The sequence below is a fragment of the Aspergillus sclerotioniger genome (genome assembly GCF_003184525.1).
Source record: "Aspergillus sclerotioniger CBS 115572 chromosome Unknown BO94scaffold_8, whole genome shotgun sequence".
NCBI lineage: Eukaryota > Fungi > Ascomycota > Eurotiomycetes > Eurotiales > Aspergillaceae > Aspergillus > Aspergillus sclerotioniger.
The window spans coordinates 1,066,436-1,092,802 of record NW_020290998.1 but is presented as its reverse complement, the minus strand read 5'-3'; the positions used below and the strand labels follow the sequence as shown (position 1 = coordinate 1,092,802).

Genomic DNA, 26,367 nt, shown 5'->3' with positions numbered 1-26,367 from the left:
TCTCCAATCACACAGCGTCAGGCTGGCAAAGCAAAAGTGCCTTCTTCCCAATGAGCAGGCAGTATGAGTCGGATCGCCGATCCCTTGACCGGGCGCTTACTCTGCCGCTGAGAGAACACTCGTATCCCGCATGCAAGCGCTTTGGTCTTCTATTAATAATGACCACTGACATCCAGCGTATCTCCTGGAATACCGTTGATCCCGACGTGCCGAGCATTGTGACCCGTGAGCACAGAACTTGGGACTTTCTTGGCTGCTCAATATTAACGTGGTTTCAACATAAGATGCTTACAAGCTGAGTCTCAGCTTGTGACATCCCTGTCTACTCCTCAGCCTACATACACGAACGGCTGTATCTGTTTCACCAAGGCATAGCGTGCATGAACTTGCATATGGTGCCGCTGATCTAAGAGTCGACCAGCTGATCACAGATGATTTCTGCGCGCAAGGCGCCCTAGTGGACAGCAGCGACACAGCCTAAGTATGCTTATTGGTTGACTTTTCCAATCATACCCTACAGGCGCTTTGGAGGATTGCCAGGGTCAAGGAGGTTCATGTTGATTTGTTCGGCCTCAGTAGCGATACGAGGGGTACTCGAGGAGCGCAGCTTTTAAGGCGGGGCATGCGTCCTGAAATTGTTGGCATCGATTATCTTCATTTCTATATTGTCTCAGTACTAGATATTTCTTCCCCTCATTGTTCGCGCTTTTGTATAATTGCTTATTGGCGGCCATCACTATGGACGAGGACAACGCCGACTTAGTCTACACTCCTCCACCCTCATCTCGGTCTGAATGTCGCATGCGCAGAAAGGTAACTCAACCACCTCAAGAAACCATGAAACAGTTCTGGGATGATTTCAATTCCAAGTTTCCTGGATTGGTTAATACGGTGTTGCCGGACAATCCATATGCGCGCACAAAAGCTGCGAGAACACCAAAAGGTGTGATTCAGGGACAACACGCCAGCAAGTCTTATGAGCAGGCTCGGCTGGAATGCCAGCGCGCTGTCGAGCGCATTGCAAGGGAATGCGGACGATTGAATCAAAAATATACCGACCCGCATTTTGATATCGAAGTCGACTTGAAATGCGGAAGAAGGAACTACCTCGAAGGTCTGGCCCAACAGAATCTGGAGATGCTTCCGAGGGGCGTCAAGAGGGTAACTGTAAGTGCCAGCTTCTCATGAAGCTTATATGTAGAATGAGGCAGTCTCTAACATTCCGGTGTCAAACAAAGGAGATCTTCGACAAGCCGGAATTCTATATCAACGGGCCCACTGCCTCGGATGTACGTCAAGGCCGCGACGGAGATTGTTGGTTCATGGCTGCGCTTTGTACCATGGGAAACAAGGAAGGGTTGATCGAGAAGGTTTGCGTCGCTCGCAATGAGAAAGTTGGGGTCTATGGTTTTGTGTTTTACCGAGGTGAGCTACAACCGCATTGGAGAGAAAGAGAGCGCCTGAAGCGGAAGCTAAATACCCTCAGATGGTGACTGGCAGCAATGCATCGTGGACGACAAACTATATCTTCGTGCCGCGGATTACGACGAGTCTGTGGAGGAACGGCCAATTTGGGATGACATCAATCGGATGGACACAGAAGAAGAGTATCGCAAAGTCTGGCAAACCGGCTCGCGTGCTCTTTATTTCGCTCAATGTGTGGATGAAAACGAAACCTGGTTGCCTTTGCTTGAAAAGGCTTACGCCAAGGCACATGGCGACTACTCTGCCATCGAAGGCGGTTTTGTCGGGTAGGATATCTCGACGCGTCCTCTTCAATTCAGATGCTAATGTATCGCAGGGAGGCTCTCGAGGACCTCACTGGCGGTGTCACTTCCGACATACTCACGAGCAATATCCTAGACAAGGACCGTTTTTGGAAGGAAGAGCTCATGCAAGTCAACAAGGAATTTCTCTTTGGCTGTGGTACCGGGCTGTTCTCCAACTGGCTCGACCCGGATTATCGTGGTCCTCCTAGAGACAGAAAGGGCATCTCCGAGAATCATTCATATTCGATAATGGAAGCGAGAGAAATCGATGGACAGCGCTTGCTCCGGCTGAGGTACGTAGATCCAAATATTCACCTTGGACCATAGCTGATTCAATTCAGAAACCCCTGGGGTAAGAAAGAATGGACTGGAGCGTGGAGCGACGGATCCGAGCAGTGGACTCCAGAATGGATGGCGAAATTGGGACATAAATTTGGCAACGACGGCGTAAGCCCCCCGTTCTATTTACTGGAGGAAGACATACTCATAAGCACAAGTTGTTCTGGATCTCCTACGACGACCTCCTCAAGAAATACCAACATTTCGATCGCATCCGTCTATTCAACGACGAATGGACAATCACCCAGCAGTGGACAACCCTGAACGTCCCATGGTCAGCAGATTACCACAGCACCAAATTCGTTCTTGATGTTAAGAACCCCGGCCCCGCCATCATAGTCCTCTCCCAAGTGAGCCCCTTCCCACCAAAACACCTCCCTCCACTCCAACATCACTAACCAACCAAACCCCTAGCTCGACGACCGATATTACAAAGGCCTCGCGGGGGAATACGAATTCGTCCTGAAATTCCGACTTCAAAAAGAAGGCGAAGACGACTACTTCGTCCGCAGCCACGGCAACGAACTCATGTGTCGATCCGTCAACGTCGAAGTCGACCTCGAAGCAGGCCGCTATTACGTCCTCATGAAAGTCACCGCGTACCGAAACCGAGACAAACTCCCTACCGAAGAAGCCGTCCGGCGACTCGCTCCCATCCAACGCGGTAAACTCCTCCAAATCGGTCTCTCCTACGACCTAGCCCACGCCAAGGGCATCGTTCAAGAGACCCCAGCGGAGAAACAAGCCCGCGAAGAGCGAGAAGAGCGACGCAAGGCCGCCGAACGCCGAAAACACCGAGACGAAACCAAAAAGAGACTTCAAAAAGAATGGATCCGGATCAGAAAGTTAGAGGCCAGACAACGTCGACTTGAAGAAAGACTCGCGACCAAGTCTCAGACTGTCACTGTGACTGTCAAGAAGGCTGAATCCGCCGCTGCTGAGGAGATGGTTGTCCCCGACGGTCCGGTAAAATCACCCTCAAACTTGCCGATCAGTGAACTCGACCTTAGCGAGAAGGATCCTATTCCTTCGGTTCAGTTCAGCGGTGGTCATCATGCTCGAGGCAGAAATTCCCTTTCTGTTCGGGATAATCACCACACCTCTCATCATTATCATCATCATCATTCAGAGTATCTGGATGGGTTCGAATTCGACTCGGATATCGATATGCCCCCGGATGAGCCGACTGAGATCCGCACGCCTACGAGGACCTCGTGCAGTGGTGAGGGAGACGCTAATAGTGATCCATGGAATGCTGTATCTGTGGTCGGCTTGCGCGTTTATTCAAAGGACTCCCAGCTGTCTCTGGAGGTGCTCCGCCCCGTGCCGGAAGATGATGTCGAGGCATCGCTTGATATGGATGATCCAGCGGCGAGTGCGGCATCCGAGAATATAGTGTCTCGATTGGTGGAGATGCAAGATAGCGGGCATGTCTAGTAGTCTAGTTGAGGGGATGGTGGCTATTCGGCTAGATATGATTGTTTTGATGCCGTTTTCTCTTGTTTATTCATAGTAAGCAAAACCCAGAAGCTCGCACTGTGTATCTCAGAGACATTTTGGTTTCAATCTGACTCAGAATTCCCGTAAGTTTGAACATCGCCCAATAAAGCTGTTCCTACATACTCGTCAAATCAACAAGAACTGATAGTCGAGGCAGTTATCAACGAGGACAGTATCTGCCCTTGCTCATCAACTAGATAGGGATAGTGTCAAATATATCCCTTCCAAAGTATAGATTCTGGGATCTCGCCTGGTGGTTTCCAAACCCTCGAATTCCCAAATCATTAATACCGTGAACCTATCAAATCATCAAAAGTTCTGCGATGAAACCGTTGTGAGAGTTCGCACTTACATCAAGTGCAGCAGTCACCGCAACCACTTTATCCATTCGGAACTGATATTGCTCCTGATTTGATGCTTCAATATTCGGCAAGCCTACTATTTCCGTATCCCCTCCGTCTCTCAGCAGCTGCAATAAACGGGTGCCCTCCGAGTCACGGTAAATACCATAGCCTTGTAGTGACGCGGCCTCCATAAGTATTTGAACTCCCGGGTATAGAAACACTTCTAAGAAATCAACGGATATCGGATGAAGTATCTCCCTAGCGCCAGGCTCTTCTTCTTTCATGACCCTTGCTCCCGGAGTTTTATATCCGAGAGACGCGCTCGGGCTATGATCACAGATGAATTCAAGACCAGTGACACGAGTTGCTTTGCTACCATGTTCCATGACGACCGCGATACCAACCCTCACCAGATCTGGCGGCAGCATGACAGTCTCAATATGTGTCCCAGGCCAAATGGTACCATGGTAGTTATGTAAGGCTCTGCCGCCGAATTCCATGAGAGGAGGTGTAGCAGCTACTACCCCGTGTGCTTGACAATTCAGCGCGTCTGCAACCCACCGACGATTTTCCCACACTTTGATCGTCAGATCAAACGAAGTACCACACCGAATTTGACACGTATTGTGGTATAGTAGTCGCCAGTCAAAGGGGGTCCTGTTACGTTGAAGCTGGCGAAGAAAATGACTGAGGAAGCCCCGCTCTGCGTTCACTTCAAACCGTGATCTCCAAAACATCTGGCTGTCGAAAATCTCTGACATTGATCGAGAAGCAAGACGGGCGCTAAGGGCGTCACTGGTTAGCAAAAGAGCTCCAACCATTTCTCTGATTTCTCTAGGGAGCCTCCGGAAGCAGTCTGTAGAATTTCGTCTTGGGGCCAGCTTTTCTTCCTCTTCGATATGTCTTCGGGAGGGGAGTTCTCGTTGAGACTGTTGAAGCTGCTCCAAAGTTGGTGTTTCAAAAGGATATGCATATTCTCCAAAGCGTGACTCGTTGTCTATAAGGGAGTCTTGTGTCAGGCCCGACAAAGGAAAGAAATGGGATGAAAAGCAAATTTACAGAAAGGGAGACACAGGACCTGGAAATTTCGGCAATTTGCACAGCACATTGAAAAGGCACTCTAAATCAATGTCGTCCGGGTCCCAATGTTGCACCAGGTGTTGCCAACATATGTCGTGGAGGATAAGAATATTCCAGGGCTGACAGCGCAACTTAAGCAAAGTAGTGTACTCATCAGTCGTCATGGCGTCTGATAGTGTGTTTCGATCGGCTGGGACTTGGAAGTAACAGAAATCCTTTCTTTCACCCACACCGGACAGTGCCACGACGCCACGATTCTGGTAAACTGCAAGGTTAGTAAAGCAGCCAAAAGTCTTCATTATGATTACTCACGGGCTCGATAAAAGTCTCGCCAAGGGAGCTCATTTGCCATTTTCCCAATATGCGCCCCACATAGAAGGTATTGAACAAACTCCCTGGGTCCGGTGGAAATGTAGGCCATCATTAAGTCCTTCAGTATCAGAGCTCCAAGATGACCGAATACTCAACGTCATGAAGTAGAGAGATATAGCAGGCGCTAAGGAGGAACATGTCTCCGCTTAGGAATGTCACGGTGAGGTCATCGTTAGCAGGCAGAGCCTCTTCTTCCTCGAGGTCGTTCCTAACGATGTACTATGTATGTACTCTGGACTATGAAGCTTGATTATATGATGGTTAGCTCTTGAATGAATGATGGAGAATTGGGATCGGGCTCAGAAGATGGGGGAAGCAAACAGCAAAAGATGCGGCGATGAGGAAGAGCTACGACTCGATCACATGATAATCAAGGTGCCTGAGGGACACACTGCTTAATGGAGTTCCCGCGAGTCAAATCACGGGTCGAACCTAATGAGACTTGAAAACCAGAGGCATGGGGTATGTAGATTTCAATTTAAGAATACTTCATTCTTCCATATGCTCAGCTTCCTCGCTCCCGCCTTCGCCATCCCCCATGACCCCCTCCAGAGCCACGATCTTCTCTCTCTTGCGCCGAATTTCCTCTTCCTCCTTAAGAATGGCTGCCTGCAGCCTTTCAATTTCCTTCTCCTGGTGGAAAGACGATTAGATTACAATCATCGAGCAGCTTTTCTCAACATACCCTGTCTTTTTTGGACATCTTTTTGATGTCTTTACGCTCCTCCTCCTCTTCCTTCTTCTTCTTCTCGACCTTGGTCTTGTTGTGTCGGGGGCCAGCCCCGACGACGCTGCCCGGGAGGAAAATCGCTCTCTTGATAATCTGGCCATTGATTAGTCTATACAGAGTAGGTCATTATTGGGCATGATCCTTACCTGAGTGGCGGAGTTCATCTTGCGAATATTTATGAAGGGAGATGTGTGATTAACATAGAACTGGACGTTTACGCGATATATATACCCCTACGAAGATCTAACACACAGATACCCGGTGTCTACAATGCCCATTGTCTGACACATTCCTATTGAATGCCCCACAGTTTGCTCACATTGTGAATCATTCAGAATGCGTCTGTTATGAGGCCAGTGTTAGTCAAGTCCAGTATGGAGGGTAGTACCCATCCCGGTCCCATTCTCGCGTCTTCTGGTTGCTCCCAAAGCCCCGGATGCCTAATTGCATGAGTCTGTAAATCTGTCAAGCTTGTCAGCTATTTAGTAACGAAATCTACGTCTTGAAGGTAAGAGTATATACGCACGTCAAACTCCACAATCAACTCAGCCACTTGATCCATTTAGAACGCATGGCTTGTGAATCCCTCACCGTAGTTATAGCCCACTGGTACTGACCAGCCGCCACGCCGAATCAATTGCAAACGACCGACCCCTCCGGTTATGGCGGTCGAAATAAAAAAGCCTTGCAGACCTCGTGCGTTTAAGAGCATCTGAATTCCCGGGTATGCGTAAGAGTAGGACGATCCAAACCAACCGGTTGGGGCATCGAGAAGCTCAGGCAAATCTTCACTTATCACTTGTGCTCCTGCAATCTTCGATCCAAGGAGTACGCTTGACCCATCTGCTCGGATGAGTTCTAACCCTTTGATACAAATCAGATCGTCCCCTATTTCCTGCAAAACTGACACCCCAATTATCATCAAGTCCGGCGGGATGCTGATGGAACGTCTATATATCCCCGGCCATGCAGTATTATGATAGTGCTGCAGAGCTCTGCCACCAAAGTCCATGAACGGCACCCTGGGCTTGCATAGTAATGCATCTCTTACCCACCGATTGCTCTCCCATGCCCGGATAGTCAACTCAAACGAACGACCGCATCGCATCGTACACGTACTGTGGAACAGCAGTCGCCAGTCAATTTTCCGGCCACGCTTGATAAGGTAATTTAGGAACCCTCGCTCCCCATTGATCTCAAACCAGGTTTTCCAGAACGTGGGGCTGTGAAAGAGCAGGCCCATTGCTCGCGATGCAAGGCGACTGTTGAGAACATCTCGAGTAGACAGAAGTGCCCCAAGAGCCTCTATTATCTCGAGAGGAAGTCGTCTAAAACCATCAGTCGGATTGCAGTTTCTGGTCAGCGTGGTTTGTAGTTCGGCAGCGCATCTGGGTCGGTCTCGTTCAGACTGAAGGAGGTATCTCAACGGGGGTGTCTCATACCGCTCGAAGTCGCTACCAAAATAGCCCGAAGGACCTATGAACGGATCTTGGGTCAGTCTGGCCGGAGTTACTCCTCACGCGGTAGCAAGGATGCTTTCAATGAGAGGGGTGACGAACCAGGTTTTGATGGAGATGGAAGTCTCTTCAACACGATGTAGAGGTCACTGCAGTCTATGTCATCCGTCGCGATATGCTTCACCAATCTCCGCCAGCAGAGTTCATGGAAGAGGAACAGATCTCTTGGCCAGCATGAGAGATCGGACAGGATGACGTAGTCCTCCCCCATGGTGTCCCATTCTGCATCCTGGTCCGCGGGCACCTTGAGAGGGACATGGGAACTCCATAGCCCGATCTCGGACACTCCGACCAAATCCGAGGCTTGATAAACTGTTTTTGAACAATGGTCAACCCCGTTAGTAGGACATTTGTTCCGTCAAAGACTTACGGGCGCGAAAATAGTGTCGCCAGGGCATTTCCGGGTTCCCAAAGCGGTCGCCGCAGAGGATACATGCCAGAATATGCACATAGTCCTCGGCTTCCCTTGGCCGCTCCTTTGTCATACATCGAGGGAAGTTACGATGCCGGTGCATGTCTAGTAGTGAGTAGTGGGTTGGTGACCCTGTGTCTTCTCCATACGGGCCTCTGCAAGTCATTTGTTGTTGAGGTACATTAGTTCTGGACATCCGTCCCATGCATTGATCATACTTGGGTCAGAGCTACTTCATGAACCCATGAACTTAAAGCCTCAATACAAGGGCTTTCTACTCCCGGACAAGCCGGAAGAAAAAAAGAATGCCCCAGCACGGACCAGTCAAACTGAGGGGAATTGACACAGACGTATGGCTGAATGTTAGGGCCCGGTGTTCTTCTGGTCAAAATACTACAATTAGGGTATCCAATCCGCATTCCTGTTATTCAGCGAAGTGCTTGAATAGACCACGATGATAGGCAGTTTCTTGGCCTCCGCGTTGGTTCGTCGACATGTGTAAAGAATACCCAGAGCGTTGGGTGATGGTTTCATGCACTTCAAGCCACGGTCGGCGACGTACTGATCGCCAAAGACCAGACTTGTTGACTAAAAGAGATCAACGTAGATCTGATCCCGCATTTCCCTTTATTCTAGACTTATCAATCTTTGTGGGTATTACCTACATAGAAGACCTTGGATCTTATAAGATATCGCCATCTTCCACATATATGCTGGTAATTGACTTGTGAAAAAGAATGAGATACGTTTTGGTCAAGCTCTGGTTGTAACAATACTGCAACACTGACAACGAGACAAAGTACTAGTGAGAAACGAGTAGAAAAGACTGCTTTATGGTAAGAGATCTTCGTTACGTCCCTGTGAGAGATCTTGAGCCAATAATGATCGACTCGATATCGTTCCACTAGCTCACTACGGGCTAGCGCATCACAGCCTGCATAACTGGATGCTTACTAAGGTATGCCGGGATCACTAGCATAGTCCTCCACCCACCTTCCTCATCGTTTCCTCCATCTCTTTACTACTCTCTTTGACATGGCGCAATGCGTGTCTTCTCTTCCAAACAGCTGTCTCCAGCAGGAGGTAGATATATCAGTATACTTTATATGCGCCCGAAATCAACCTGTCCCCGACATCCTTACATATATCAATTGACCCAAGCAGCATCATTCTCGGAGTACCGTGATAGCATCAACATTCCGGTAGGAGCCAACGGCTCTATAGCACTCGAGTAAGTATCCACCCCAACCATCAAGCACGCTCCAACTCCCAGATCTAACCAACTTCCCAGTATCACCCACCCCACCTATGCTCCCATTAGGGCCCGTGATAATGTGATCATCCGTCTCCCGCCGGGTCCAATCTTCTCTTTTAGCCCCGAGGGCCTTCCCACGTATTCACCACCCCGTCACAGGGGACCACCTTCCAAGGAATATGTCCCACGCAGCCTAGCAACCATCACATCCTCAACGATAGTAACAATCAACTACCGTCTGGGAAATCTGCCAACCAACTCCGATAATCCCACTGACCTGGCATTCCACGATTACAAATACCCAACCCCCGTCCACGACACCCTCGCTGGCCTCGACTGGATTCTGGAGACCCTGCAGCCTAGTCGTCTAAGCGTCATTGGCACGCACATTGGCGGCTCCCTGGCCCTAATGCTCTCCCTCACGGAAGCCAAGTCCATCCACGCAGTCGCGGCTCTAGAGCCCATCTGCGATTGGACATCCCTTGATGAGCATTGTATTCAATCACCGCCAACGGATGAAAAGGCAGCCTTGACTAGCTGGCGCAACAAAAAGCATCCCAGGGGAAGAGTCGCACCATGGGACCTTCCCCCACTTCTAGCAGCAAGGAAGGCGTATTTCTCCACCCCAGAGCGGTATTTCGACGCCTTTGCGTCACCGATCTTATTTCTTCGTTCTGCGGGGAAGGACACTCCCCGCTCGTTTCCGGAGTATTATACAGGACCGGAGTATCCAGTTCCCGTTTTGAAAGCTGGTAATGCGTCTGAGGGCGAGGACCTTCTTGACTCCTTGGATGTGTATCGACATGAGGAGCAGGAGAGTACGCATGATTCGTATTCTAAGGATAGTGAAACGAAACGCGAACCGCCTCGGAGACGAAAGGCCATCTCGAGATGGCCGCCATTCGGTCTGGATTATGGGACTAGTGGTCCAACGTGGCATCATCCTGGTCAGGGGATCAAGCGGCTCGAGATGGAACTTCCCTGGGTGAGGATATCAACTCGCGTTGATGACTCTCTTTCTAAATCAGGGCTTTTGATGGCTGCCCCGGGAGCACGGAAATGGAAAAGGGTTCACACAGATAGCGTTTTATATCAACAAGCCCACGAAATGGTCGATGTTATGCAACGGGCGTGTTTCTGGGGCCGCGAGAAGGGGTATGGTCAGAAGAGAGTGACCCTCACTCAATTCCTGGAGCATGATTGGACTCTCTCACATCACAGGGCAGCGGATTGGCTGAGGGAGGTGATGATGAATTGAGGGCGAAGTTGGGACCATGCTATGAGAAATAGATAGAACGGGGTACCCCGCACAAGTCGTGTTCTTTACCAACTCAGGTATATGACGCAGGATGATTGGTCGACGGAACAAAGGTATATAGTCTGGAACAGATGATAGTCCCGCATGGAAAGCAAGTATTATTATGGTGGGGCCGCACCTACATCAGGATAGCCATGGAAGCATTCGCTAAGACAACAAAGTATGATAGATGCAGGAAGAAAAGTGACGATAAAGCAATAGAAATATCAAATATTGAACTAGATGATATCCGTACTCATATCATAACGAAGACCCTCCAAACGTATTCACATTTGGTGAATCCCACCACGGCTCAATATCAGCCAGACTGGGCAGGGCCGGGTCGTCCCCATACGAGTTCGTATTCCCCGGCTGGGGAAACCCGTTGTCTCCGAGATTCTCGGAGAGCAATTGCAGATCGGAATCCCGGATCCAATCCAGATCTCCAGGCTGGCATGCGCCCAATTGTTGGGAAGGATCAAAAGACGGTTGTCCAGGCCGGCGCTGAGGTTGTGGTTGGTTGAAGGAGAGGCCTGCGCCTGTTAAGGAGGATGATGTGGGTAAGGACAGGGGAATTGCGGCTTGGTTTCTGGGCGCGGTAACTCGGGACTTCTTTCGTGATGCCTCTGGGTCCGTGATACGCCCTGTGGGTTGTTGCGTCAAGGGCTGGTGGCTTGTTTGGCGCTTAAGTGCTCCTGAGCGCCGCATGTGTGCTTGCCAACGCCGTTGCAAGCTAACCAGAAAGTCTCGGGTCCGTTTGGCATTCTCGAACGATTGGCCTATCTCGTCTAGTGCACGGAAACAAAGATTCAAATATGCAACCATTTCAGCGTTGCTGCTGCTGCTATCTCCGCCCGGTCGAGAGCTCGAAATAGTGACATAAAGCAGCATTAGGGCTGCGCTGAAAATGATGGCGACGACTTGATTGTTCATACGCCGGAATGTATAATGTTTTTCGTAGATATGAAGGAGTCGTGCGATCGCTATTGATGAATCAACGCACATCCGTCGGGCGTGATGATATCCAGGTCCTTGGCGCGGACTGCGTGGTTGGATGTAGCTCTTCGAAACCCAGGGTCGGTGGGTAAAAATAACAATTTGGTGGTATTGCATGCTACACTCGGGTTAGCTTACAAGGGCAGTTTCATGTGGAGTACATACTGAAGTACTAGAAGATGAGGTAGCTTCGGAACAGCATCATTTCCGAGATCAACATCCAGATTTGAGGGCAAGTTGGCCTTCCAAGCAAATAGGTCATCCGTTACCCTGTGACACAATCTCTGCAGGTCATGGCGTGGAATGTCGGAGCAACCGTATCTATATACTGAGTTAGCACTTGACAGGGACATAGAGAGCAGGAAAACAACAGGATATGGCCAACGGGCGATATGATCTCCCAAAGAACAGCGAATTGTCGACTGATTAATTCATTTGGGTTCTTCAATCCATTCTCCAGTGCGTCCGGTTTCATCGGTAGCCCATACGGATACCACATGCCTTCCTTCTCAGCACCCAGGTCGGAGGCAGGCTTCGGAATAGTGATGTCCCCTGCGTTCATTCGGAAGGGCCTTCCCAAGTAAAAGCCCCAAAAGCTGTATCGAAGAGGTCAGACAATACCGGGAGCTCATTACCAAGGCATCTACACTCACTGATCGGCAGTATAGCTTCCCCAGAATGCAATTCGACGCACGTCAGCCTCATGAGCACTTATGTCGCCCTTTTCAACGTAAGGTGTCGTGTCCAGGTGCAGCCCAAGATCAAATGCAAGTCTCATCGACATGCCTAAGTTCTGTTAGTATGCCATGCCGGTTTCCCTAGACTATCAACCTACCGCTATAGAGCCAACCTCTAGCATCACGGTTAGAGGATCCTTCGTGGGAGCTCAGAATAACGAGAGCCTGAACAGTAGCGACGCAAGGAGAGTCCAATTCGATTTCGAGAAGAGCCTTCGCCCTGTCTGCAAAGAATTCTGACAGAGATTTGGGGAATGTGATAAAAGTAGTATGATACCGAGTTTCGAATGCACTTCCGATGGCGCACCTGGAATTTATTAGTCGGAGAACGGGACGAGACCGGAGAAGTTAACAAACATTGCATTTGTGAGGACCTCCGAATAGAAGGGTGTGTCTATCAAGTCGTTTCTCCATTTCATCCTCGCATCCATATACATATCTTTGTCGACCACGTAGGTACTGGGATTTTGCCAGGTAAAGTAAAGTTCGACAAGATGGTCCTCGAGTGCGGGATCAACAGGCTGTCCAACCCGCAGATGATTCAAGATATCTTGTCCATCGTGACGAACAGTCCGTGCATCTGGACGCTGGCGTTGTTGTGTCGCAGACACGTCTACCAGGTTGAGATTCGAAGTGGCTCCATAAAACCTGAGATGGCCATCGCCTGCAATCTTCAGAGTCCCTATACGATGTGAAATTTGCTCAATAACATCTTTCTCAGCTTCGTCTTCCTCGCCACTGTCAGAATCGTTGTCTCTGTCGTTCCACGCTTGGCCCAATAGCACGCCCGGCTGTTGGGATATGTCCGGTGTGAACTGCAGGCTATCTGGACTCAGACTGTTCTCATTTGACCGACTGGAAGCGCCATCTATATTGGCATATAGGGCATCCAAGCTTTCAGCCGTGGGAAGAGTGAACCCCCAGTGCGTCGAAGGATAATTGGTTGACAACCCTGGGTTTATTGCCAGAGTGTTCATGTGGTCTTGGCTTTTCTCAGCCGGGGGCAGGAATCGCTGATTGGAAAGTACACTGTGCGAGGGAGATGAAACTGCGGGCATACTCTCGGTGACACCCATCTGACGGTTCCCTGAAGGAAGAGGGGGTGGAGTGTGGTCAGGGGATTGTGTGACGGCTGGTTGAGGCAGCGCATTGTGCCCAATAGATGCCACTGAGTCTCTCCTTTTCGCTAGTCCCCGAGGAATTTGCAGGGTGTCCAGAACTCTGTTCATTCCCGACTCGTCTTCGGGTTTCATAGGGGGTGGCTCTAGCCCATTGTCGTAGATGAATTGACATAGCTGGTCTATTCTGGCGGAAAACAGCTCCGTGGCTGCGCGAAGAGACACTCTGGGAGAGTTAAAGTCAGCCTTGGTTGGCTGTGCGGACACTGCGCTCGCCAAAAATCCGATGCCCTTTCCAGGTTTTATCTTCGCGAGACGGTCGTTACACAGAACGCGAGGTAATTCAAACAGGCCAGCGGACAAGACATAGATGGAGCGAGCTGGACCTACTTCCGCTTATCGTCACCGTGCTGGTATTTGCAATCCTTTCCTTTCTTTTCGCAGTTGTGGCAATTCGGAGTAGCCCCATCACACTGCCCAAATTGCGTCAGCCCGGGGTAACTCTGTAAAGATCCGATAAAAGCATCCAAGAGACGAGGTCACATACTCTGATCTTACTCTCCCGACAAGGAACACAGGCGGTGGTGACATGCTTCCGGGGAGCCCGCTTGGGCTTCTCCGACTGCGGCTGCATGGCGATTTCACGATTTGTTGGGTCGGTGCAACAGCAGCGCAAGAGTGCCCCGGGGGATGGAGGAAGATCAGCGAGGAGGGTGAGAAGAGAAACACATCCAGTCAACCAACATCGACCGAGGGCAGTCTGACAGCATGCATGGTCCAAGATGCGATTCAGGGAGGGAGGTCATGAGGACGGACAGACATGGGACACACACCGCGTCAATGTCTGCTGTCTTTGCTCGGGGGTCTCAGCCCGGTCGGCGACGATGCTCTGGGGAAGTGTTGGCGATCCTCTGATAGGCGGGAGGCCCTGGCGAAGCGGGGGAGATCCCCCACCCCACGGGCCAATCACCCTCTCGGTAACCCAAGCATCCCCCAAGGGAAAGAAATCCCGCGCTACTCGCCCACTTTTTACTACCAACAGCGTTGTCCTCGGCATCACCAACGGGGCCGCACCCTGGATCAATATATATGGAGAACAGATAGGTACACGCTTCCAACAACTACATCGGGCAAGCAATTCACACCACAACCATAGACAACCATATACAGCGTAACGAGATCCCTTGATCACAGGTTGCCGGTGCGCTTGAGGGCCTCGTTCTGGACAACCTCAATCCAGTACCCATCGGGATCCAGGATAAACGCCACGTACTTCATCCGTCCATCAGTGAGACGCTTCTTCCAGTTGACGTTCAGAGACTCGAATCGATCACAGGCCGCGTGGAGGTCATCGACCGAGACACCTGTAGGTACCGACGACATTAGCGATAACAGTCCTCTCTATAGAGCTGGCTTGCCGAAACAAAGGGTCAAGTGATTTGACTTACAGATGTGCCCAAATCCTTGTGGCTCCGTGTTACCATCGTGATACACCTTGCCCTCCTGCTTCTCGGTGCCATAGTTCCAGGTAAGCTCGAGCAGGCCCTCCCACTCGGAGACCGGGTTGGAGGCATCCTCCCGAAGTGCAGGGTTGGCGCCAGGGTATCCCAAAAAGTAGAGGTTGAAACCGGCGTCCTTGTTCTCGACGGTGCGCAGTAGAGTCATTCCAAAGACCTCCTGATAATACTTCAAACTGGCTTCGGCAGATTTGACACGAAGCATGGTGTGGTTCAACCGGTAGCTGGACGGATCAGTCGTGGTACCAACATCCTCATTGTGGCGGCGGATAATCTCGACCCAGTATCCATCGGGATCCTTGACGAAAGCGATATGCCGCATACGGCCCTCTGTGAGCTTTTTCTGGAAGGGATAACCGGCATCCTCGAGTCTCTTGCAAGCGGCCTCAATGTTATCCACGGAGATAGCAATGTGACCAAAACCGCGGTGGGGCTCGGTGTTACCGTTGACCACACTGTAGTTGGGATCATTCTCAGTGCCATGGTTATGGGTGAGTTCCAAGACACCGTTGCGGTCGGTGAAATGGCGATCACCCTGGAGAGACTGGGGTCCGTCGTAGGCAAGGAAGTAAAGAGAGAACTTGTTGTCGGGGAAATCAATCTGATTAACCTGGTTGAGGCCCAGGAACTTGTAAAATTCCACTAAATCCCGATGATTGACAATGAGCTTCTGAACCACTCAGGTGTGATAGAGGAGAACATACAGGATTTCTTCGGGTCCTTGACCCGAATCATGGTGTCTACCAGACAAACACATTGTTATCTTCGGGCTAAATCTTTCTGTACGACAATGGAAAGCACTAACGCATGAGCTTATACTTGGAAGTATCCGTCGCCATGGTTGCGAGTGATCGACTGGTTCCTACACGCACTACTGTCAGCATCTAAAATCAAGCCGAGTGGGGAAAGAGATCGGTTGGCATTGTTCGAGAAACGTACCAGGTACGATCGAGAATCGTGGAACGAGGACCCTGAGGAAAGGTGAGCGAAAGGAGGGAAGCGAGAACATCCAGGAAAGAGGGGGAGGGGTAAAAGTGACCGAGAGACAAGATAGCTTGTTGGGTTTAGTGAGCCGCGTGAGGAGAGCCGGAAAAAAGGTGGGGGCACCACCACCCTATGACGCTATCCAGGCCAGAGGGAGCTTCGATTAATAATAAAAATGCCAGTTCTCATTGGAGCTCTTGATTGGGGATAGGTGGTGTTTTAGGTCCTAGTACTAGTTTGTCGATAGCCTCAATCTTGCTATCCTTGACAGAATCATGTAGGTAAACAACTTGTGCATGGTTGATCCATGAAAGATGGTATCGAGGGGAAACAATAAATAGCAATGCAGTGGACATGTGACCATTCAAGTAAAATTACCATGCACAACAATAGTACTAAAAGCCACTTTGTGCCAAGGTGAGGCATATACTATTATACTCCGACTTCGTTACTACCAAGAGGAACGGGAGTTAGCATGGGCATAGTCCCAGAAAGCTGGCTAGTCCCATGACTCACTCACTACTGATGTCGTTCTCTACTCCGTATCGCGAAAGGAAAAGGATAAATAACGTCGCAGAAAGGCGGTGAGAGGCCCGATACCCCATACTTCTTTTCTGCCTCGGAATCCCCCAACTCTCCCGAGTCCGATCATCTACGCCCTCACTCACTGACCTCGCCTTGGCAGTTTCTAGTCGTTCGCTTTGCAGCATCGTGTTCCCTCCAAACCACTAGCGCAGGTCGCTCTCATCTTCTATAAGGTTCGTGCTTTCTTTTTATCCTGTGTTCATCCCGCTCCTTTGGCAAGGAATCCCTCGGATCGTCGTCCTGTGTCCAAGCGATCATCGCACTCGCGGCAACATCGGTCTTGTTGGCCATTGACTGCCACTTTTCGTTTCTTTTTCTCTCCCTTTCTCCTTTCCCTCCCAACCTATGCCATTCTCGTGTTTTTACCTTCCCCCAACTCCTCCCTGGCCATTGGCCCCCAGGTTCGACATTCCTCCGTGAGACGGTCCCCCCACGGCCTGCTCCCTGTGTTCTGGAACGTCATGGATCATACCACGCCTCCTTCGACCATGAGACGCGAACTTTGGGCTCAGGGTTGGGCTGGGGATCCCACTTGACTATGCTCCTCATGCCCCCCCGGCAAAAGGAAATTAGAAGAGGCGCCTTATATCCCTCCTTGTGCATCATTTGTACCACCGCCGTTCTGTTTCATCTTACCTACGCAAGGCTGTCCTCTGCCCTTTTACAACACCCACACTTCGTCGGAACCTCTGATCCCCCTAAATCCACCTATTCTTCATACCCTTCAGGACATCTCAGTCGTCACTTTCCTACTGAGGCAAAATGGCTGAATATGACAATCCAGTGCGACCGGATATCTCGAGCCAGAAACCCAGCGCTCCCTTTGGCCCTCCGTACCGTCCTTACTGGGCACGAAGCCCTGTTCAGTACGCGCAAGACCTCCTCGGATACTCAGAAGATCCAATCGAGTACGATTACGACGACCGCGATTACTGGGACAACTGCTTCTTCTTCCCGGAGGACTGTTCTTGGTCTCCGCCTAAGGGCTGGGCTATCGAAGAAGCCCTTGAAGACATCGCACCCGGAGACTGCCACGAGCAGTACATCGAAGAAAGCATGATTCCCGGTCTTCCAGATATCAAAATGCTGGATGCGGAGGCGCTTAGTGACCTCTTAGAGGATAACCTCTCGCCTCCGGAAATCACATCAATGATGTACGAGCGTTCCTGCTGTCCCCAAAAACTAGGTCTGCTAACGTCCCGTTTTGACATAGGGTGTTCGCTACCAATGGCGCCATTTTTGCATACGCTTCCTCTCTCCCGTCCCGGCAGTTGCGCAACCTGAGTGCAACGTATGGAGCAGCTTATACATGCTACGCGAAGAATGCATCCTGTGGTAACCTGACCGGCGTGAACCCAGCCAGTCATCCATCGTCATATGTCACCACCCCCTCCGCCTCGCTAGGCGATGTTGGGTCTATCGTATTCGAACTTGACGACCTCGTTGCAGTCGTGACCAGAATAGCGGACAAAGTCCTCCTTGCCGCAGTTGGGCCATCAAAATCAGGGAATGCGGAAGACGCAACGAGCCCGAACGGCGCACAAGGTCTTTTGAACGGCTCTACGCCGCTTGGATCCGACCACACGTCTGGGCCAGAAGCCCTGAATGATGGACGGACGTATGCTAGCGTCGTCGCAGCCAACGGAGGCCGAGGCCATGGCGGGAATGACACTAGCTCAGATGCACAGCTTGAAACACAGTACGAAATCGACCGCAGCAGTGACCTAGCCCGTCTTGCGAGTCTGAATCTCTCCACCTCACCATCCATCCTGCTTGCGCTGGAATCGAAGTCCGCAGCGTTAGGGAGGTTCCTGAGCCAGAAACTTTCGGATCTCGAGAGCCCGGAGGATTTCTAGAGCATGTGCAAATTATTCCCCGATTTCTTTCGTTGTATCAACTGCCTACCTATTATTATTCTCTTCTCAACTGTGTCTATCTTGATACGAGTTCGCATGATTCTCCCCAACGTTTGTTGTCACTTTGAGCGTTCAAATTGTTATCGATATATCTCTTACCTTCTCCCAGGTATGTTGCAATAAATGTGTACTTTTGAAGACATCATCCACCACCTAATCAACATAAATATATGCGTGGAAGAATAGACTAAATAGACCTATTCATTCTGTATACTGTTACTCGAGAACACGACAAATCCAAAGGAAAAGGAGCAACAGGGTATAACAATAAAACTAGTCACTGACCTGCGTTGTGTCAAACCTCGTAGCAAGCAAATTAAATACATTAAGATCCAAAGTGATCGTTAAAACAGGTATATATTCAAGTAGAAAGCTCAACAAAAATCCATTACTATCGACGAAAAAAGCAGCAAAGTACCGAAGGTGTGTTACACTATCGATACGCGAGAAAGGAAAGCGAGTACACACGAACTCGTGATTGATATATGAGAATAGAAACCAAGCATTTAGGCCTTCTCCTCCGCCGCTGGAGTAGTTGCTGCCGCACCGGAAGCAGTAGGGAGAGTGCCAGAGGTGCTGGTGTTGGTGCGAGAGACTGCAGCAGGAGAAGTCGGGGACTGGGCCTGAGCGGGAGCGGGAGCGGCCGCGGCCGCGGCCTCCTTCTCGGCATAGGCGGGCGGCTGAGTGTTCTCGGCAGCTACAGGGCTTGTTGGCGAGGTGGTGGTGGAGGACGACGTGTGGATTGGAGCACGGGTGGCATCCTTGATGGCAGTCCACCATTTCTCGGCCTCGTTGGAGTTGGCTGCCTTGAAGCTCAGCTCGGTGTTCGTGTGGAAAGCATTGCCGACCTTGCCGCCCGACACGTCTTTGCCCTTGACGCTGAACTTGGAGCCGTCGATAGCGCCGATGACGCAGTCAGGCAAGTACAGGGACAGCTCCGGGGCCGGGTCGCGGCGGAGATCGTCGTTGTCCTTGAACTCGTGGAGGTAGCGGGCGGCAGTGACGACGTAGAAGCCGCTGCTGTAGCCCTTGAGCATGGCGCGGGACTTCCGCTCCAGGGTGCCCTCGATGACCGGCTTGGTGGCACGGTGCTCCTGGTTGGGGAAAGTGATGTTGGCAAGTGCCCGCGGGGGCGCATCGGGATTCACAAGGATGTGGTCGTTTCTGGTCATGAAGTTGACCCATTCGAAGTCCGGAGGGACTCTCTGACCTGTGGCCAGGATGTCCGTGTACATAGCACGATGGCGGTCTAGCTGACCACCCATGTATGTGACGAACTGCTCCATGGCGCCCTGGACAGTCTGCAGGACATGGGCTTCGAACTGCTGGAAGTTGTTCTGCACTGCGATCAGATCCTGGCGGTTGTTGTTCTCCTCAATGATCTGTTTGTTCAAGCGATGGGTGACACCACGACGCAGAATGTAAGGGTCATGGGATGTTTCAATCTTGTTATGGGATGCAGCATCAAGTGTGGCCGTGTTCTGGGCGAGGAGCTCAATGTGCTTCTGGGTAACACCCCGAGCCTTGTCAACAGCCTTTGCGCCCTTAGCAGCGCCGTTCTGCAGCTCCTTGGACTTGGCCTTGATCTCCTTGTGGAGACGCTCCAACGGCGGCAGCACCGATCCCTTCAGGTTCTTCTCAGAGTCCAGGTATAGGTTCACCATGCCCTAAACGGACCGTGAGTTGATGTCGTGATTTCCAAAAGAATAGTATCCGAGTTTTAATTTACCTGAGTGTTGGCCCGAATATTCTCAAACCAGCCAGCAACGCCTCCAGCGCTCTGGGAGAAATGATGACCTTCCCGCAGAGGGTCGCTCACAGTCTGCATGCCACAAACCCATCGTATCAGTAAAACCACTGTTGACGCCCTTGCGAAAAGCATGAGAGATGGGCCTAGCCCCGCGCACCTTCAAGACCTTCTCGAAATCCTTTGCCTGCGACTTGGACACCTTTGCTGTCGCGGAAACGTACTCTTCCAGGTATCCACACATGTGCTTCCAAGCACGGAGACGCTCGAGGAGGAGATTCGTGGTCTAACAGCCAGTAAAAGATCAGCAACATATCAGGAAGCTGATATTGTTCTCCTCGCATACCTCATTGCTGTCAGACCCCGGGATGGCCTCATCATCGCTCATGGAAGTGCGACGACTGACGCCGGTCATCGTACTCGCGATGGTGCCCGAGCGCTGGGGGAGCTTGTGCTCCACGGGACTGGTTGGAGCCGACATTGTTGCTGGCGGGGACGGATCCTGACAGGGCTGCTGGAGGAGGGAAGTCGACAAGAGGAACAAAAACTGCCGTCGGGAATCGCAGTGGAGGACACCGGAAGCGCGATCTCAGGCTAGTCGAGACGGTCGAATCGTTAGAGGCAGCCAGCCTACGGCGAAGCGGAGGATGTGGGGCGATGCTCTCGAGCGGTTACGTAGATACTAGGGAGAGGCCTAGAAAGTAGTAAAGTACAGACCGATTGACCCCGATAATTTAATCCTTAAGCGCCAAACGCAAATAATGCGAGGCCGAAGCTAAGATCGGTGGACTGGCAATGAAGCCGGAGGGGGCCAGGGTGGTGCGCGCATCATTAAAACGGCAAGGGATCGACCGATGAAGTCACCGCCCGTGAGTTTACCCCTCATTGCTCAGGACCAGACCAGGAAATCAGAGGAATTGAATTGATCGCCCGCTGGATTTCCACTTCCCCCCCCCCCCCAATCCGTTCCGGTTGTGGTGATCGCAACAGATGGTCTGACCGTGTGCATCCCGATGTCCGACTGATGGTCAACTGCTGGACACCCTGAAGCCTGAAGCCTGGAGCGATCACGCCATGCCCCCTTCGGAAATGCCAACTCCGCAAGCGGATCCGCCGGCAACGAAGCAATTGTTAGTCCGACTCTAGCATCCGCTCAGCCACACTCTCAGGGGCGCCCCTCGGGTCGTGTGGCGGCATCCAGTCGGAGCATCAGCGTGACTCCCATCATGAATCCGAAGGAGGCCTAGATAGATACTACGGAGTGGTGTCAATTTCAGACTTCAGTGGACGTGCATCAAAATTCGCATGTCTATCGTTGTCGACTCGTAACGCTAATGCTAAGGTATTATTAACAGGTAAAATAAAAAATGCCCCCCGTGGGGATTTTGGGTAACATGTGCATAACTCGTGCCGACGCCTGGTCATCAAATATTTGCTCGTAATGTGCCTGTCATCCCCAGGAGGAAAATGAACAGGTTGAAAGAAAAGAGACCCAGACTCCCTGTCAACCCAACCCGTCTATTAGTTGCAAACGCCGGTAAATGAAACCCCGCCCCGAGAACAAGGATGTGATAGAGAATCAGAAGCTCAACGCAACCACCGTGCTGTCCTCATGAAAATACACGTTTTTCTATGGCATAGACTGGGATCTGAAGCGCATTGTCCTCAGACGGCCAGCATCTGAGTCCCGGTAGATATGTGAAGTGGTATGTGGTGTCTTGCGAAAGGTGGTCAGGCGGAGCCAGTCGCGCCTTCGCCCGAAAAGCCAGGACCTGAGAGCAGAGAGAGGCTCAAACTCCACCAGATCCTTGCATTGGACGTCTATTGCTCTTAATGGTATCTGTAACGTAATTAGACCCTGGCTCGAGCTTGAACAAGACGCAGTCGACGGTCATCGTCATCATGACTGGAGGTGGAATGAAGGAGGCCAGACCGACTGTGAAGTGCATCGATAGCTGAGAAGTATGAGGACCCACGACCGGCAGTGCGGATATAGGCCTGCTGAGGCGACTGAGGAGCGGAGATGATAACGTCCTCGGCGATCACAGCTTGATAGTCTGGTAACTCGGAATCGCACGGGCGAACGGTACTGCGGACAGCAGTGGAGTAACTTGGAACACGGCTGAGGGTTTCGACCTCTGCATATTGTGGATGGTAGGGTGTCGCCATTCCAGAGTGGATGTAGTCGTGATCTACCTCATCGGAGGGACGCCGAGAGAGCTCAGGGCTTGTGGGGCTGTGTGAATTGGGGGCTGATGACGGTCCAAAATAATCGGGAGGAATACCCAGGCGGCGACTCTCGTTTTCCGTATGGTCCTGGTCGGTAGGCGAGTGGTGGTTATGTCCGTTCGCGCGGAGAATTGCAAGACGCGTGTGCAAGGCAGAAGCGGAGATGTCCGTGTTGGTCAAGGCATTCATGGAAGCAAGGTTCTCGGCCGATAAGTTACGGCTAAGAGTACCGAAAGGTGTACCTGGGCCACTTCCAGGGCCCGGGGTGCGGTAGCCGGAGGGGTCAAGTTCGCTGTACAGTTGGTCAAATTGGTGCTCGCCGTACAATGGAGGGGCCTGTTGAGCAAGATCATCTATGGCCCTTTGTGCCGTTTGGGGGGTCTGGTCGACCAGGTTGTTGTTCTCGTCAATGGCAAGGTTAGGAGAGATGAAGATGGAGACAGGGAGGGTGGCGCGAAGCTGCAACAAGATCGAGATTAGTTATCCAGCACAACTACCATAACGACAGATCTGCGTACCTCGCTGACATGTCCGTCAGGATTCAGTAGCTGAACGCGGAACTTGAGCTTATGACGAATCTTGATGCCCCTAGTGTCGGTGTCCTGCAAGCATCGGGCCAAGGTTTTGGGTAGCTCCAGGTGGCGTGAAAACTGGAATCCTTCTGCCATTTCATCAATGATTTCCAGCCCATTATCCTCGTCGAGCTCATGTTCGTCATTCAAGATAGTCCTCGTGCTTTTGTATGTATTGCGAATGGAATCGGGATCTTCTGGGTTCAGTGTGAGGTCGTGGCTTTCAATGAGTTGAGAGACAATCTGCCCGATTCTGAGTCCCTTAAGCAGGGGGATCAGCTTGAAGTCCACACGGATACTGGTTCCGAAGATGACTGCTTTCGTTGGGGTGCTGATCGAGTATTCAATCTTGTTTGGCCAGACATTTTCCACTGACTATAGTGCAGAGTTAGAGAGGGTCACCTGCACACAGGATCTATCATAAAAACCGCTTACCATAGCGTGCGCAAGCTCAAGAGCACTAGGCTCCAGGGTCCGAATGATGCGGAGCGGGCGGCGAACGATGATGTCCTTGGCATACTTGCGTCCAATTTCCGCCTTGAAACGATAGGTCACGTAGGTGTCGGTAAGGCCTTCAACGCTCTCCGGCATGGAGCCTTCGAGAACGAGGTTGATGGGATATTCGTAGTTGCCGGCGGGCAGCACTTCAGTCTTGCTCTTACCCGCATCCCTGAATCGCCACGTCTTTTCGTAAAATACTCGCTCTCTCCACGACTTTCTGCCGCCCCCGGCAGTACTGGATGGTAAATGCCAGCTAATGAAGCTCGATTAGTTCGCCTCCTCGGGACATTGAAGGGTTCGCAGGCAGCACTTACCAAACCCGAGATATACCCGTGAGGTGGAGTCTGATGTGCTTAATGGATAATGGTTCCGAGAGACAAAGAATGAGCTTTCCGCTCAGATGAGCACTGGCGGCTTCCTCTTCTCCTCCCCGGAACACAATGTAATCTTCATCGAGGCTGTTGTGCGACAGGACCGGGTTAGTCGTCATATTCAGGAAGGATGCCGGTCTGCCGGAGCAAGTGCGAGACCCATGACTCACCGGATATCAAAGTATTTCGCGTGACTGGAGCTGCCTCCGCCACCAAAGAAACTGAGAGCCATGACGTTTCAACCAACAGCTGCTCGTGTGCAGCTGCTAGTAGACTGGAAGGGGCCAGGGGGGAATATATGGGTGATATGGATGGAGTGAAAAGGGAGAGTGGATGAGCGGGAGGGTGATGTATTTAATCGGAGCTAAAAAAGGAGAAACGTAAAAAAAAAAAAAAGAGAAAAAGGTTAAAAAAAAAAAGAGCACGAAAATTTAAAAAGAAGTGTCCAAGGAACCACGACAATGCGACGGGACTTTGGCGCGAAAGGGAATAGGTAAAGCCTGCCACTGATCTGCTACGGACTGTCCAGATTTGCAGGCAAGACCGGGTCGAGGACGGGTCCCACTATGAGCAAGCAGGTGGTGGTGGTGGGGCCTCGCAGCAGCCGTTTCCGTCACTTGCGTATTTGGGTCGCTCGGAGAGTCTTTTAGGCCGGGAGTGGCAAGGCGGTCCTTGGGTAGGGAAATTTTTGGGTTATGTGACCCGGCGATGAGGCGATTAGTTGTTACCACCGGTGTTGACTAAGCCCGGCGATGATAAACTAATCCCGCTATCTAAAGATAGCACGGCGAGAGAGACAAGGCTTTGATAGACAAGGGAGTCAGTATCCAAGGTGAGACTGAGAAAGTGAATTGGTATCGACAGCGGAGACTGAAGAGCTTCTAGGGGAGAAGTAGAAAACAGTAGGTAGGCCGAAAGGGATGGCAGCTGTCTCTGGTCACCCTGGGATGGAATGTGTGGGGACTGGGGGAGGGCGACAGGACACAAAGTTAAGAAGAAAGTAACCCGGGAAGAGGTGAGAATGAGAAAGCAGCAACGAACATAGCAAGAGCAATGGGAGGCAAAAGCTCAGTACAAATAATACGTTACATCACAAACATACCGGAGAAATCGCCGCGGGCGCAGGAACCAGATGCCACCGGGTCCCTGTAAGAAACAAGGCTGGGCTGGCTGGGCGGGCTGGGAACACCGTCGGAGGGAGGGGTGAACTGTCACGGTATGGAGATTGGAGTACGGGAAAAGTACCCTGGACTAGGTATGGAGTAGTAGTAGGGCACGTAATTAATCTCTGTCTTGGTGTTGGGTTATTGGATTTACTCGGTGTTGCTGGCCGAGGGACCGAGTGTCAGAGAGGGAGAGAGCGAGAGCGAAAGACCAAGACTTTTATCAGACCCAGCAAGGCCCATCCATCCCCTGGGATCGTCCGGTTTTATCTCATGGAAGCGTTGCTCGTAAGATCGGCCCTAGGCCTTGGCGGCAGTCCGGTTATCCGGCGGATTCACAAGGCAAATGACATGGGGATTTGGAGAGAAGAGTAATGATAATCGCAAATGACGATCCTCGAGGTAACATTAATTAATCATCCTTTTGTTTCCCCTCCGCCTGAAGGAACAACTCCCTGCTCCGGTGGTCTGCAATTGTAGGGTGCAAAGTGCATGCCTCGGGATCATCCTTCCCGCATGATTCTCGATCTAGTCTTCTTGGGGCAAATCGGGTTAGAGATTCCGCAGGAACAGCCGGCCTGCCAACCCTCCAATCCTTGGATATCATCTCAACTCATCCCTCCCGGTCCTCACCACCACCATGCTGGAGAGCTGTGATGCGACGCGTCGACACCAGTAGGTGCTCAGACGTCGTTACCCCTCCCCACCCACCCCTCAATCCGTTCCAGGGAGGCGCGCGTCCAGCCCGCAGGGCTGTAGCACGACAGCTTTCAATCCCAGCTGCAGGACCATGCAAGAGATCGTGACCAATTCACCCTAGCATTCGTCACTCCTGAGGCCCCACCAGATGATCTGCTTATCATGCTACTCTGAACCCTGCACACCCCCCTCGGGTCTGTTTCTGGCCCTTTGGGTGTCATATGTTGTTGTGACTTCGTCTCCCCCCCTTTGTGGACACACCACCCCGTATTTCTGCAGAAATTCCCTGGGTGGGTGGCATGACATTTTGATAATCAAGCCATGTGCGGCCCGAAGCTGATAAGAAATAAAGTACGGAGTATGGAGTAGGAGGGGGGGGATATGAAAGACAGTACCCTCAACGTACAACCTTCCCTGGCAACAAGGTAAGAACCCTCTCTGAAAAGTAGAATCACTACCTACCCATGTACATACATGCATCCTAAAGACAGCTCCGGCCCAAGCAAGCCGAGCTTCGCAAGCCAATGCCTGAAGTGGAGAGACGTCTCCATTCCAATATGTCGGGCAGGACCATTGGTTTCCGACCACCACTCCACCACGGGTATTTTAGACAGGCA

The 26,367-nt window shown here is 51.4% G+C and overlaps 10 protein-coding genes across 10 annotated transcripts; 3 read left to right on the top strand and 7 right to left on the bottom strand.

Moving 5' to 3' along the window:
* Nucleotides 1–510: 510 nt before the first annotated feature.
* Nucleotides 511–3,690, top strand: BO94DRAFT_386624 (calpain-like protein). Its single transcript, XM_025607294.1, has 7 exons — nt 511–1,167; nt 1,239–1,425; nt 1,487–1,751; nt 1,802–2,062; nt 2,111–2,216; nt 2,267–2,458; nt 2,523–3,690. Exons 1-7 carry the CDS (start codon nt 739–741, stop codon nt 3,543–3,545), a joined length of 2,463 nt encoding a protein of 820 aa, XP_025469704.1. The 5' UTR covers nt 511–738; the 3' UTR covers nt 3,546–3,690.
* A 111-nt stretch (nt 3,691–3,801) lies between these two features.
* Nucleotides 3,802–5,520, bottom strand: BO94DRAFT_622735 (uncharacterized protein; the record flags this gene model as incomplete). The annotated part of the gene is made up of 4 exons (XM_025617098.1): nt 5,345–5,520; nt 5,031–5,297; nt 3,961–4,949; nt 3,802–3,906 (listed from the first exon to the last, which is right to left on the bottom strand). Exons 1-4 carry the CDS (start codon nt 5,454–5,456, stop codon nt 3,802–3,804), a joined length of 1,473 nt encoding a protein of 490 aa, XP_025469703.1. The 5' UTR covers nt 5,457–5,520.
* Nucleotides 5,521–5,893: 373 nt separating this feature from the next.
* Nucleotides 5,894–6,298, bottom strand: BO94DRAFT_583883 (uncharacterized protein; the record flags this gene model as incomplete). Its single annotated transcript, XM_025615590.1, has 3 exons — nt 5,894–6,037; nt 6,090–6,227; nt 6,281–6,298. The coding sequence occupies 3 exons, from the start codon at nt 6,296–6,298 to the stop codon at nt 5,894–5,896; spliced, it is 300 nt and encodes a 99-aa protein (XP_025469702.1).
* Nucleotides 6,299–6,497: 199 nt separating this feature from the next.
* BO94DRAFT_617728 (uncharacterized protein) lies at nt 6,498–8,166 on the bottom strand (the record flags this gene model as incomplete). The annotated part of the gene is made up of 4 exons (XM_025616839.1): nt 6,498–6,588; nt 6,704–7,610; nt 7,694–7,963; nt 8,022–8,166. 4 exons carry the CDS (start codon nt 8,164–8,166, stop codon nt 6,498–6,500), a joined length of 1,413 nt encoding a protein of 470 aa, XP_025469701.1.
* Nucleotides 8,167–9,106: 940 nt separating this feature from the next.
* BO94DRAFT_583881 (uncharacterized protein) lies at nt 9,107–10,576 on the top strand (the record flags this gene model as incomplete). The annotated part of the gene is made up of 3 exons (XM_025615589.1): nt 9,107–9,146; nt 9,228–9,294; nt 9,355–10,576. The coding sequence occupies 3 exons, from the start codon at nt 9,107–9,109 to the stop codon at nt 10,574–10,576; spliced, it is 1,329 nt and encodes a 442-aa protein (XP_025469700.1).
* A 300-nt stretch (nt 10,577–10,876) lies between these two features.
* BO94DRAFT_461471 (transcription factor domain-containing protein) lies at nt 10,877–14,100 on the bottom strand (the record flags this gene model as incomplete). The annotated part of the gene is made up of 8 exons (XM_025607926.1): nt 10,877–11,729; nt 11,777–11,932; nt 11,980–12,207; nt 12,265–12,397; nt 12,447–12,655; nt 12,706–13,737; nt 13,857–13,939; nt 14,014–14,100. The coding sequence occupies 8 exons, from the start codon at nt 14,098–14,100 to the stop codon at nt 10,877–10,879; spliced, it is 2,781 nt and encodes a 926-aa protein (XP_025469699.1).
* Nucleotides 14,101–14,647: 547 nt separating this feature from the next.
* Nucleotides 14,648–16,312, bottom strand: BO94DRAFT_385899 (lactoylglutathione lyase GLO1). The gene is made up of 5 exons (XM_025607291.1): nt 15,923–16,312; nt 15,789–15,838; nt 15,688–15,723; nt 14,915–15,625; nt 14,648–14,830 (listed from the first exon to the last, which is right to left on the bottom strand). The coding sequence occupies exons 2-5, from the start codon at nt 15,820–15,822 to the stop codon at nt 14,655–14,657; spliced, it is 957 nt and encodes a 318-aa protein (XP_025469698.1). The 5' UTR covers nt 15,823–15,838; nt 15,923–16,312; the 3' UTR covers nt 14,648–14,654.
* A 1,002-nt stretch (nt 16,313–17,314) lies between these two features.
* On the top strand, nt 17,315–18,408 carry BO94DRAFT_461716 (uncharacterized protein; the record flags this gene model as incomplete). The annotated part of the gene is made up of 2 exons (XM_025607948.1): nt 17,315–17,706; nt 17,766–18,408. 2 exons carry the CDS (start codon nt 17,315–17,317, stop codon nt 18,406–18,408), a joined length of 1,035 nt encoding a protein of 344 aa, XP_025469697.1.
* Nucleotides 18,409–18,647: 239 nt separating this feature from the next.
* BO94DRAFT_386149 (PH domain protein) lies at nt 18,648–21,082 on the bottom strand. The gene is made up of 4 exons (XM_025607292.1): nt 20,562–21,082; nt 20,376–20,501; nt 20,198–20,290; nt 18,648–20,135 (listed from the first exon to the last, which is right to left on the bottom strand). The coding sequence occupies exons 1-4, from the start codon at nt 20,694–20,696 to the stop codon at nt 18,975–18,977; spliced, it is 1,515 nt and encodes a 504-aa protein (XP_025469696.1). The 5' UTR covers nt 20,697–21,082; the 3' UTR covers nt 18,648–18,974.
* A 984-nt stretch (nt 21,083–22,066) lies between these two features.
* Nucleotides 22,067–24,120, bottom strand: BO94DRAFT_544654 (arrestin family protein; the record flags this gene model as incomplete). The annotated part of the gene is made up of 5 exons (XM_025613192.1): nt 22,067–22,903; nt 22,963–23,391; nt 23,452–23,770; nt 23,832–24,026; nt 24,059–24,120. 5 exons carry the CDS (start codon nt 24,118–24,120, stop codon nt 22,067–22,069), a joined length of 1,842 nt encoding a protein of 613 aa, XP_025469695.1.
* Nucleotides 24,121–26,367: the final 2,247 nt, after the last annotated feature.

Excerpts from the sequence above, each read along its gene's own strand:
- BO94DRAFT_386624 (XM_025607294.1), top strand. The coding sequence starts at position 739 with ATGGACGAGGACAACGCCGACTTAGTCTACACTCCTCCACCCTCATCT. Across the intron at positions 1,168-1,238 it reads GGGGCGTCAAGAGGGTAACT|GAGATCTTCGACAAGCCGGA; the intron begins GTAAGTGCCAGC and ends TGTCAAACAAAG. Across the intron at positions 2,459-2,522 it reads CCATCATAGTCCTCTCCCAA|CTCGACGACCGATATTACAA; the intron begins GTGAGCCCCTTC and ends CCAAACCCCTAG.
- BO94DRAFT_385899 (XM_025607291.1), bottom strand. The coding sequence starts at position 15,822 with ATGGCGACGGATACTTCCAAGTATAAGCTCATGC. Across the intron at positions 15,626-15,687 it reads CAAGGACCCGAAGAAATCCT|TGGAATTTTACAAGTTCCTG; the intron begins GTATGTTCTCCT and ends ATCGGGATTTAG. Across the intron at positions 14,831-14,914 it reads ACAAGGATTTGGGCACATCT|GTGTCTCGGTCGATGACCTC; the intron begins GTAAGTCAAATC and ends CGGTACCTACAG.
- BO94DRAFT_386149 (XM_025607292.1), bottom strand. The coding sequence starts at position 20,696 with ATGTCGGCTCCAACCAGTCCCGTGGAGCACAAGCTCCCCCAGCGCTCG. Across the intron at positions 20,502-20,561 it reads CGGGGTCTGACAGCAATGAG|ACCACGAATCTCCTCCTCGA; the intron begins GTATGCGAGGAG and ends ACTGGCTGTTAG. Across the intron at positions 20,136-20,197 it reads ATATTCGGGCCAACACTCAG|GGCATGGTGAACCTATACCT; the intron begins GTAAATTAAAAC and ends CGGTCCGTTTAG.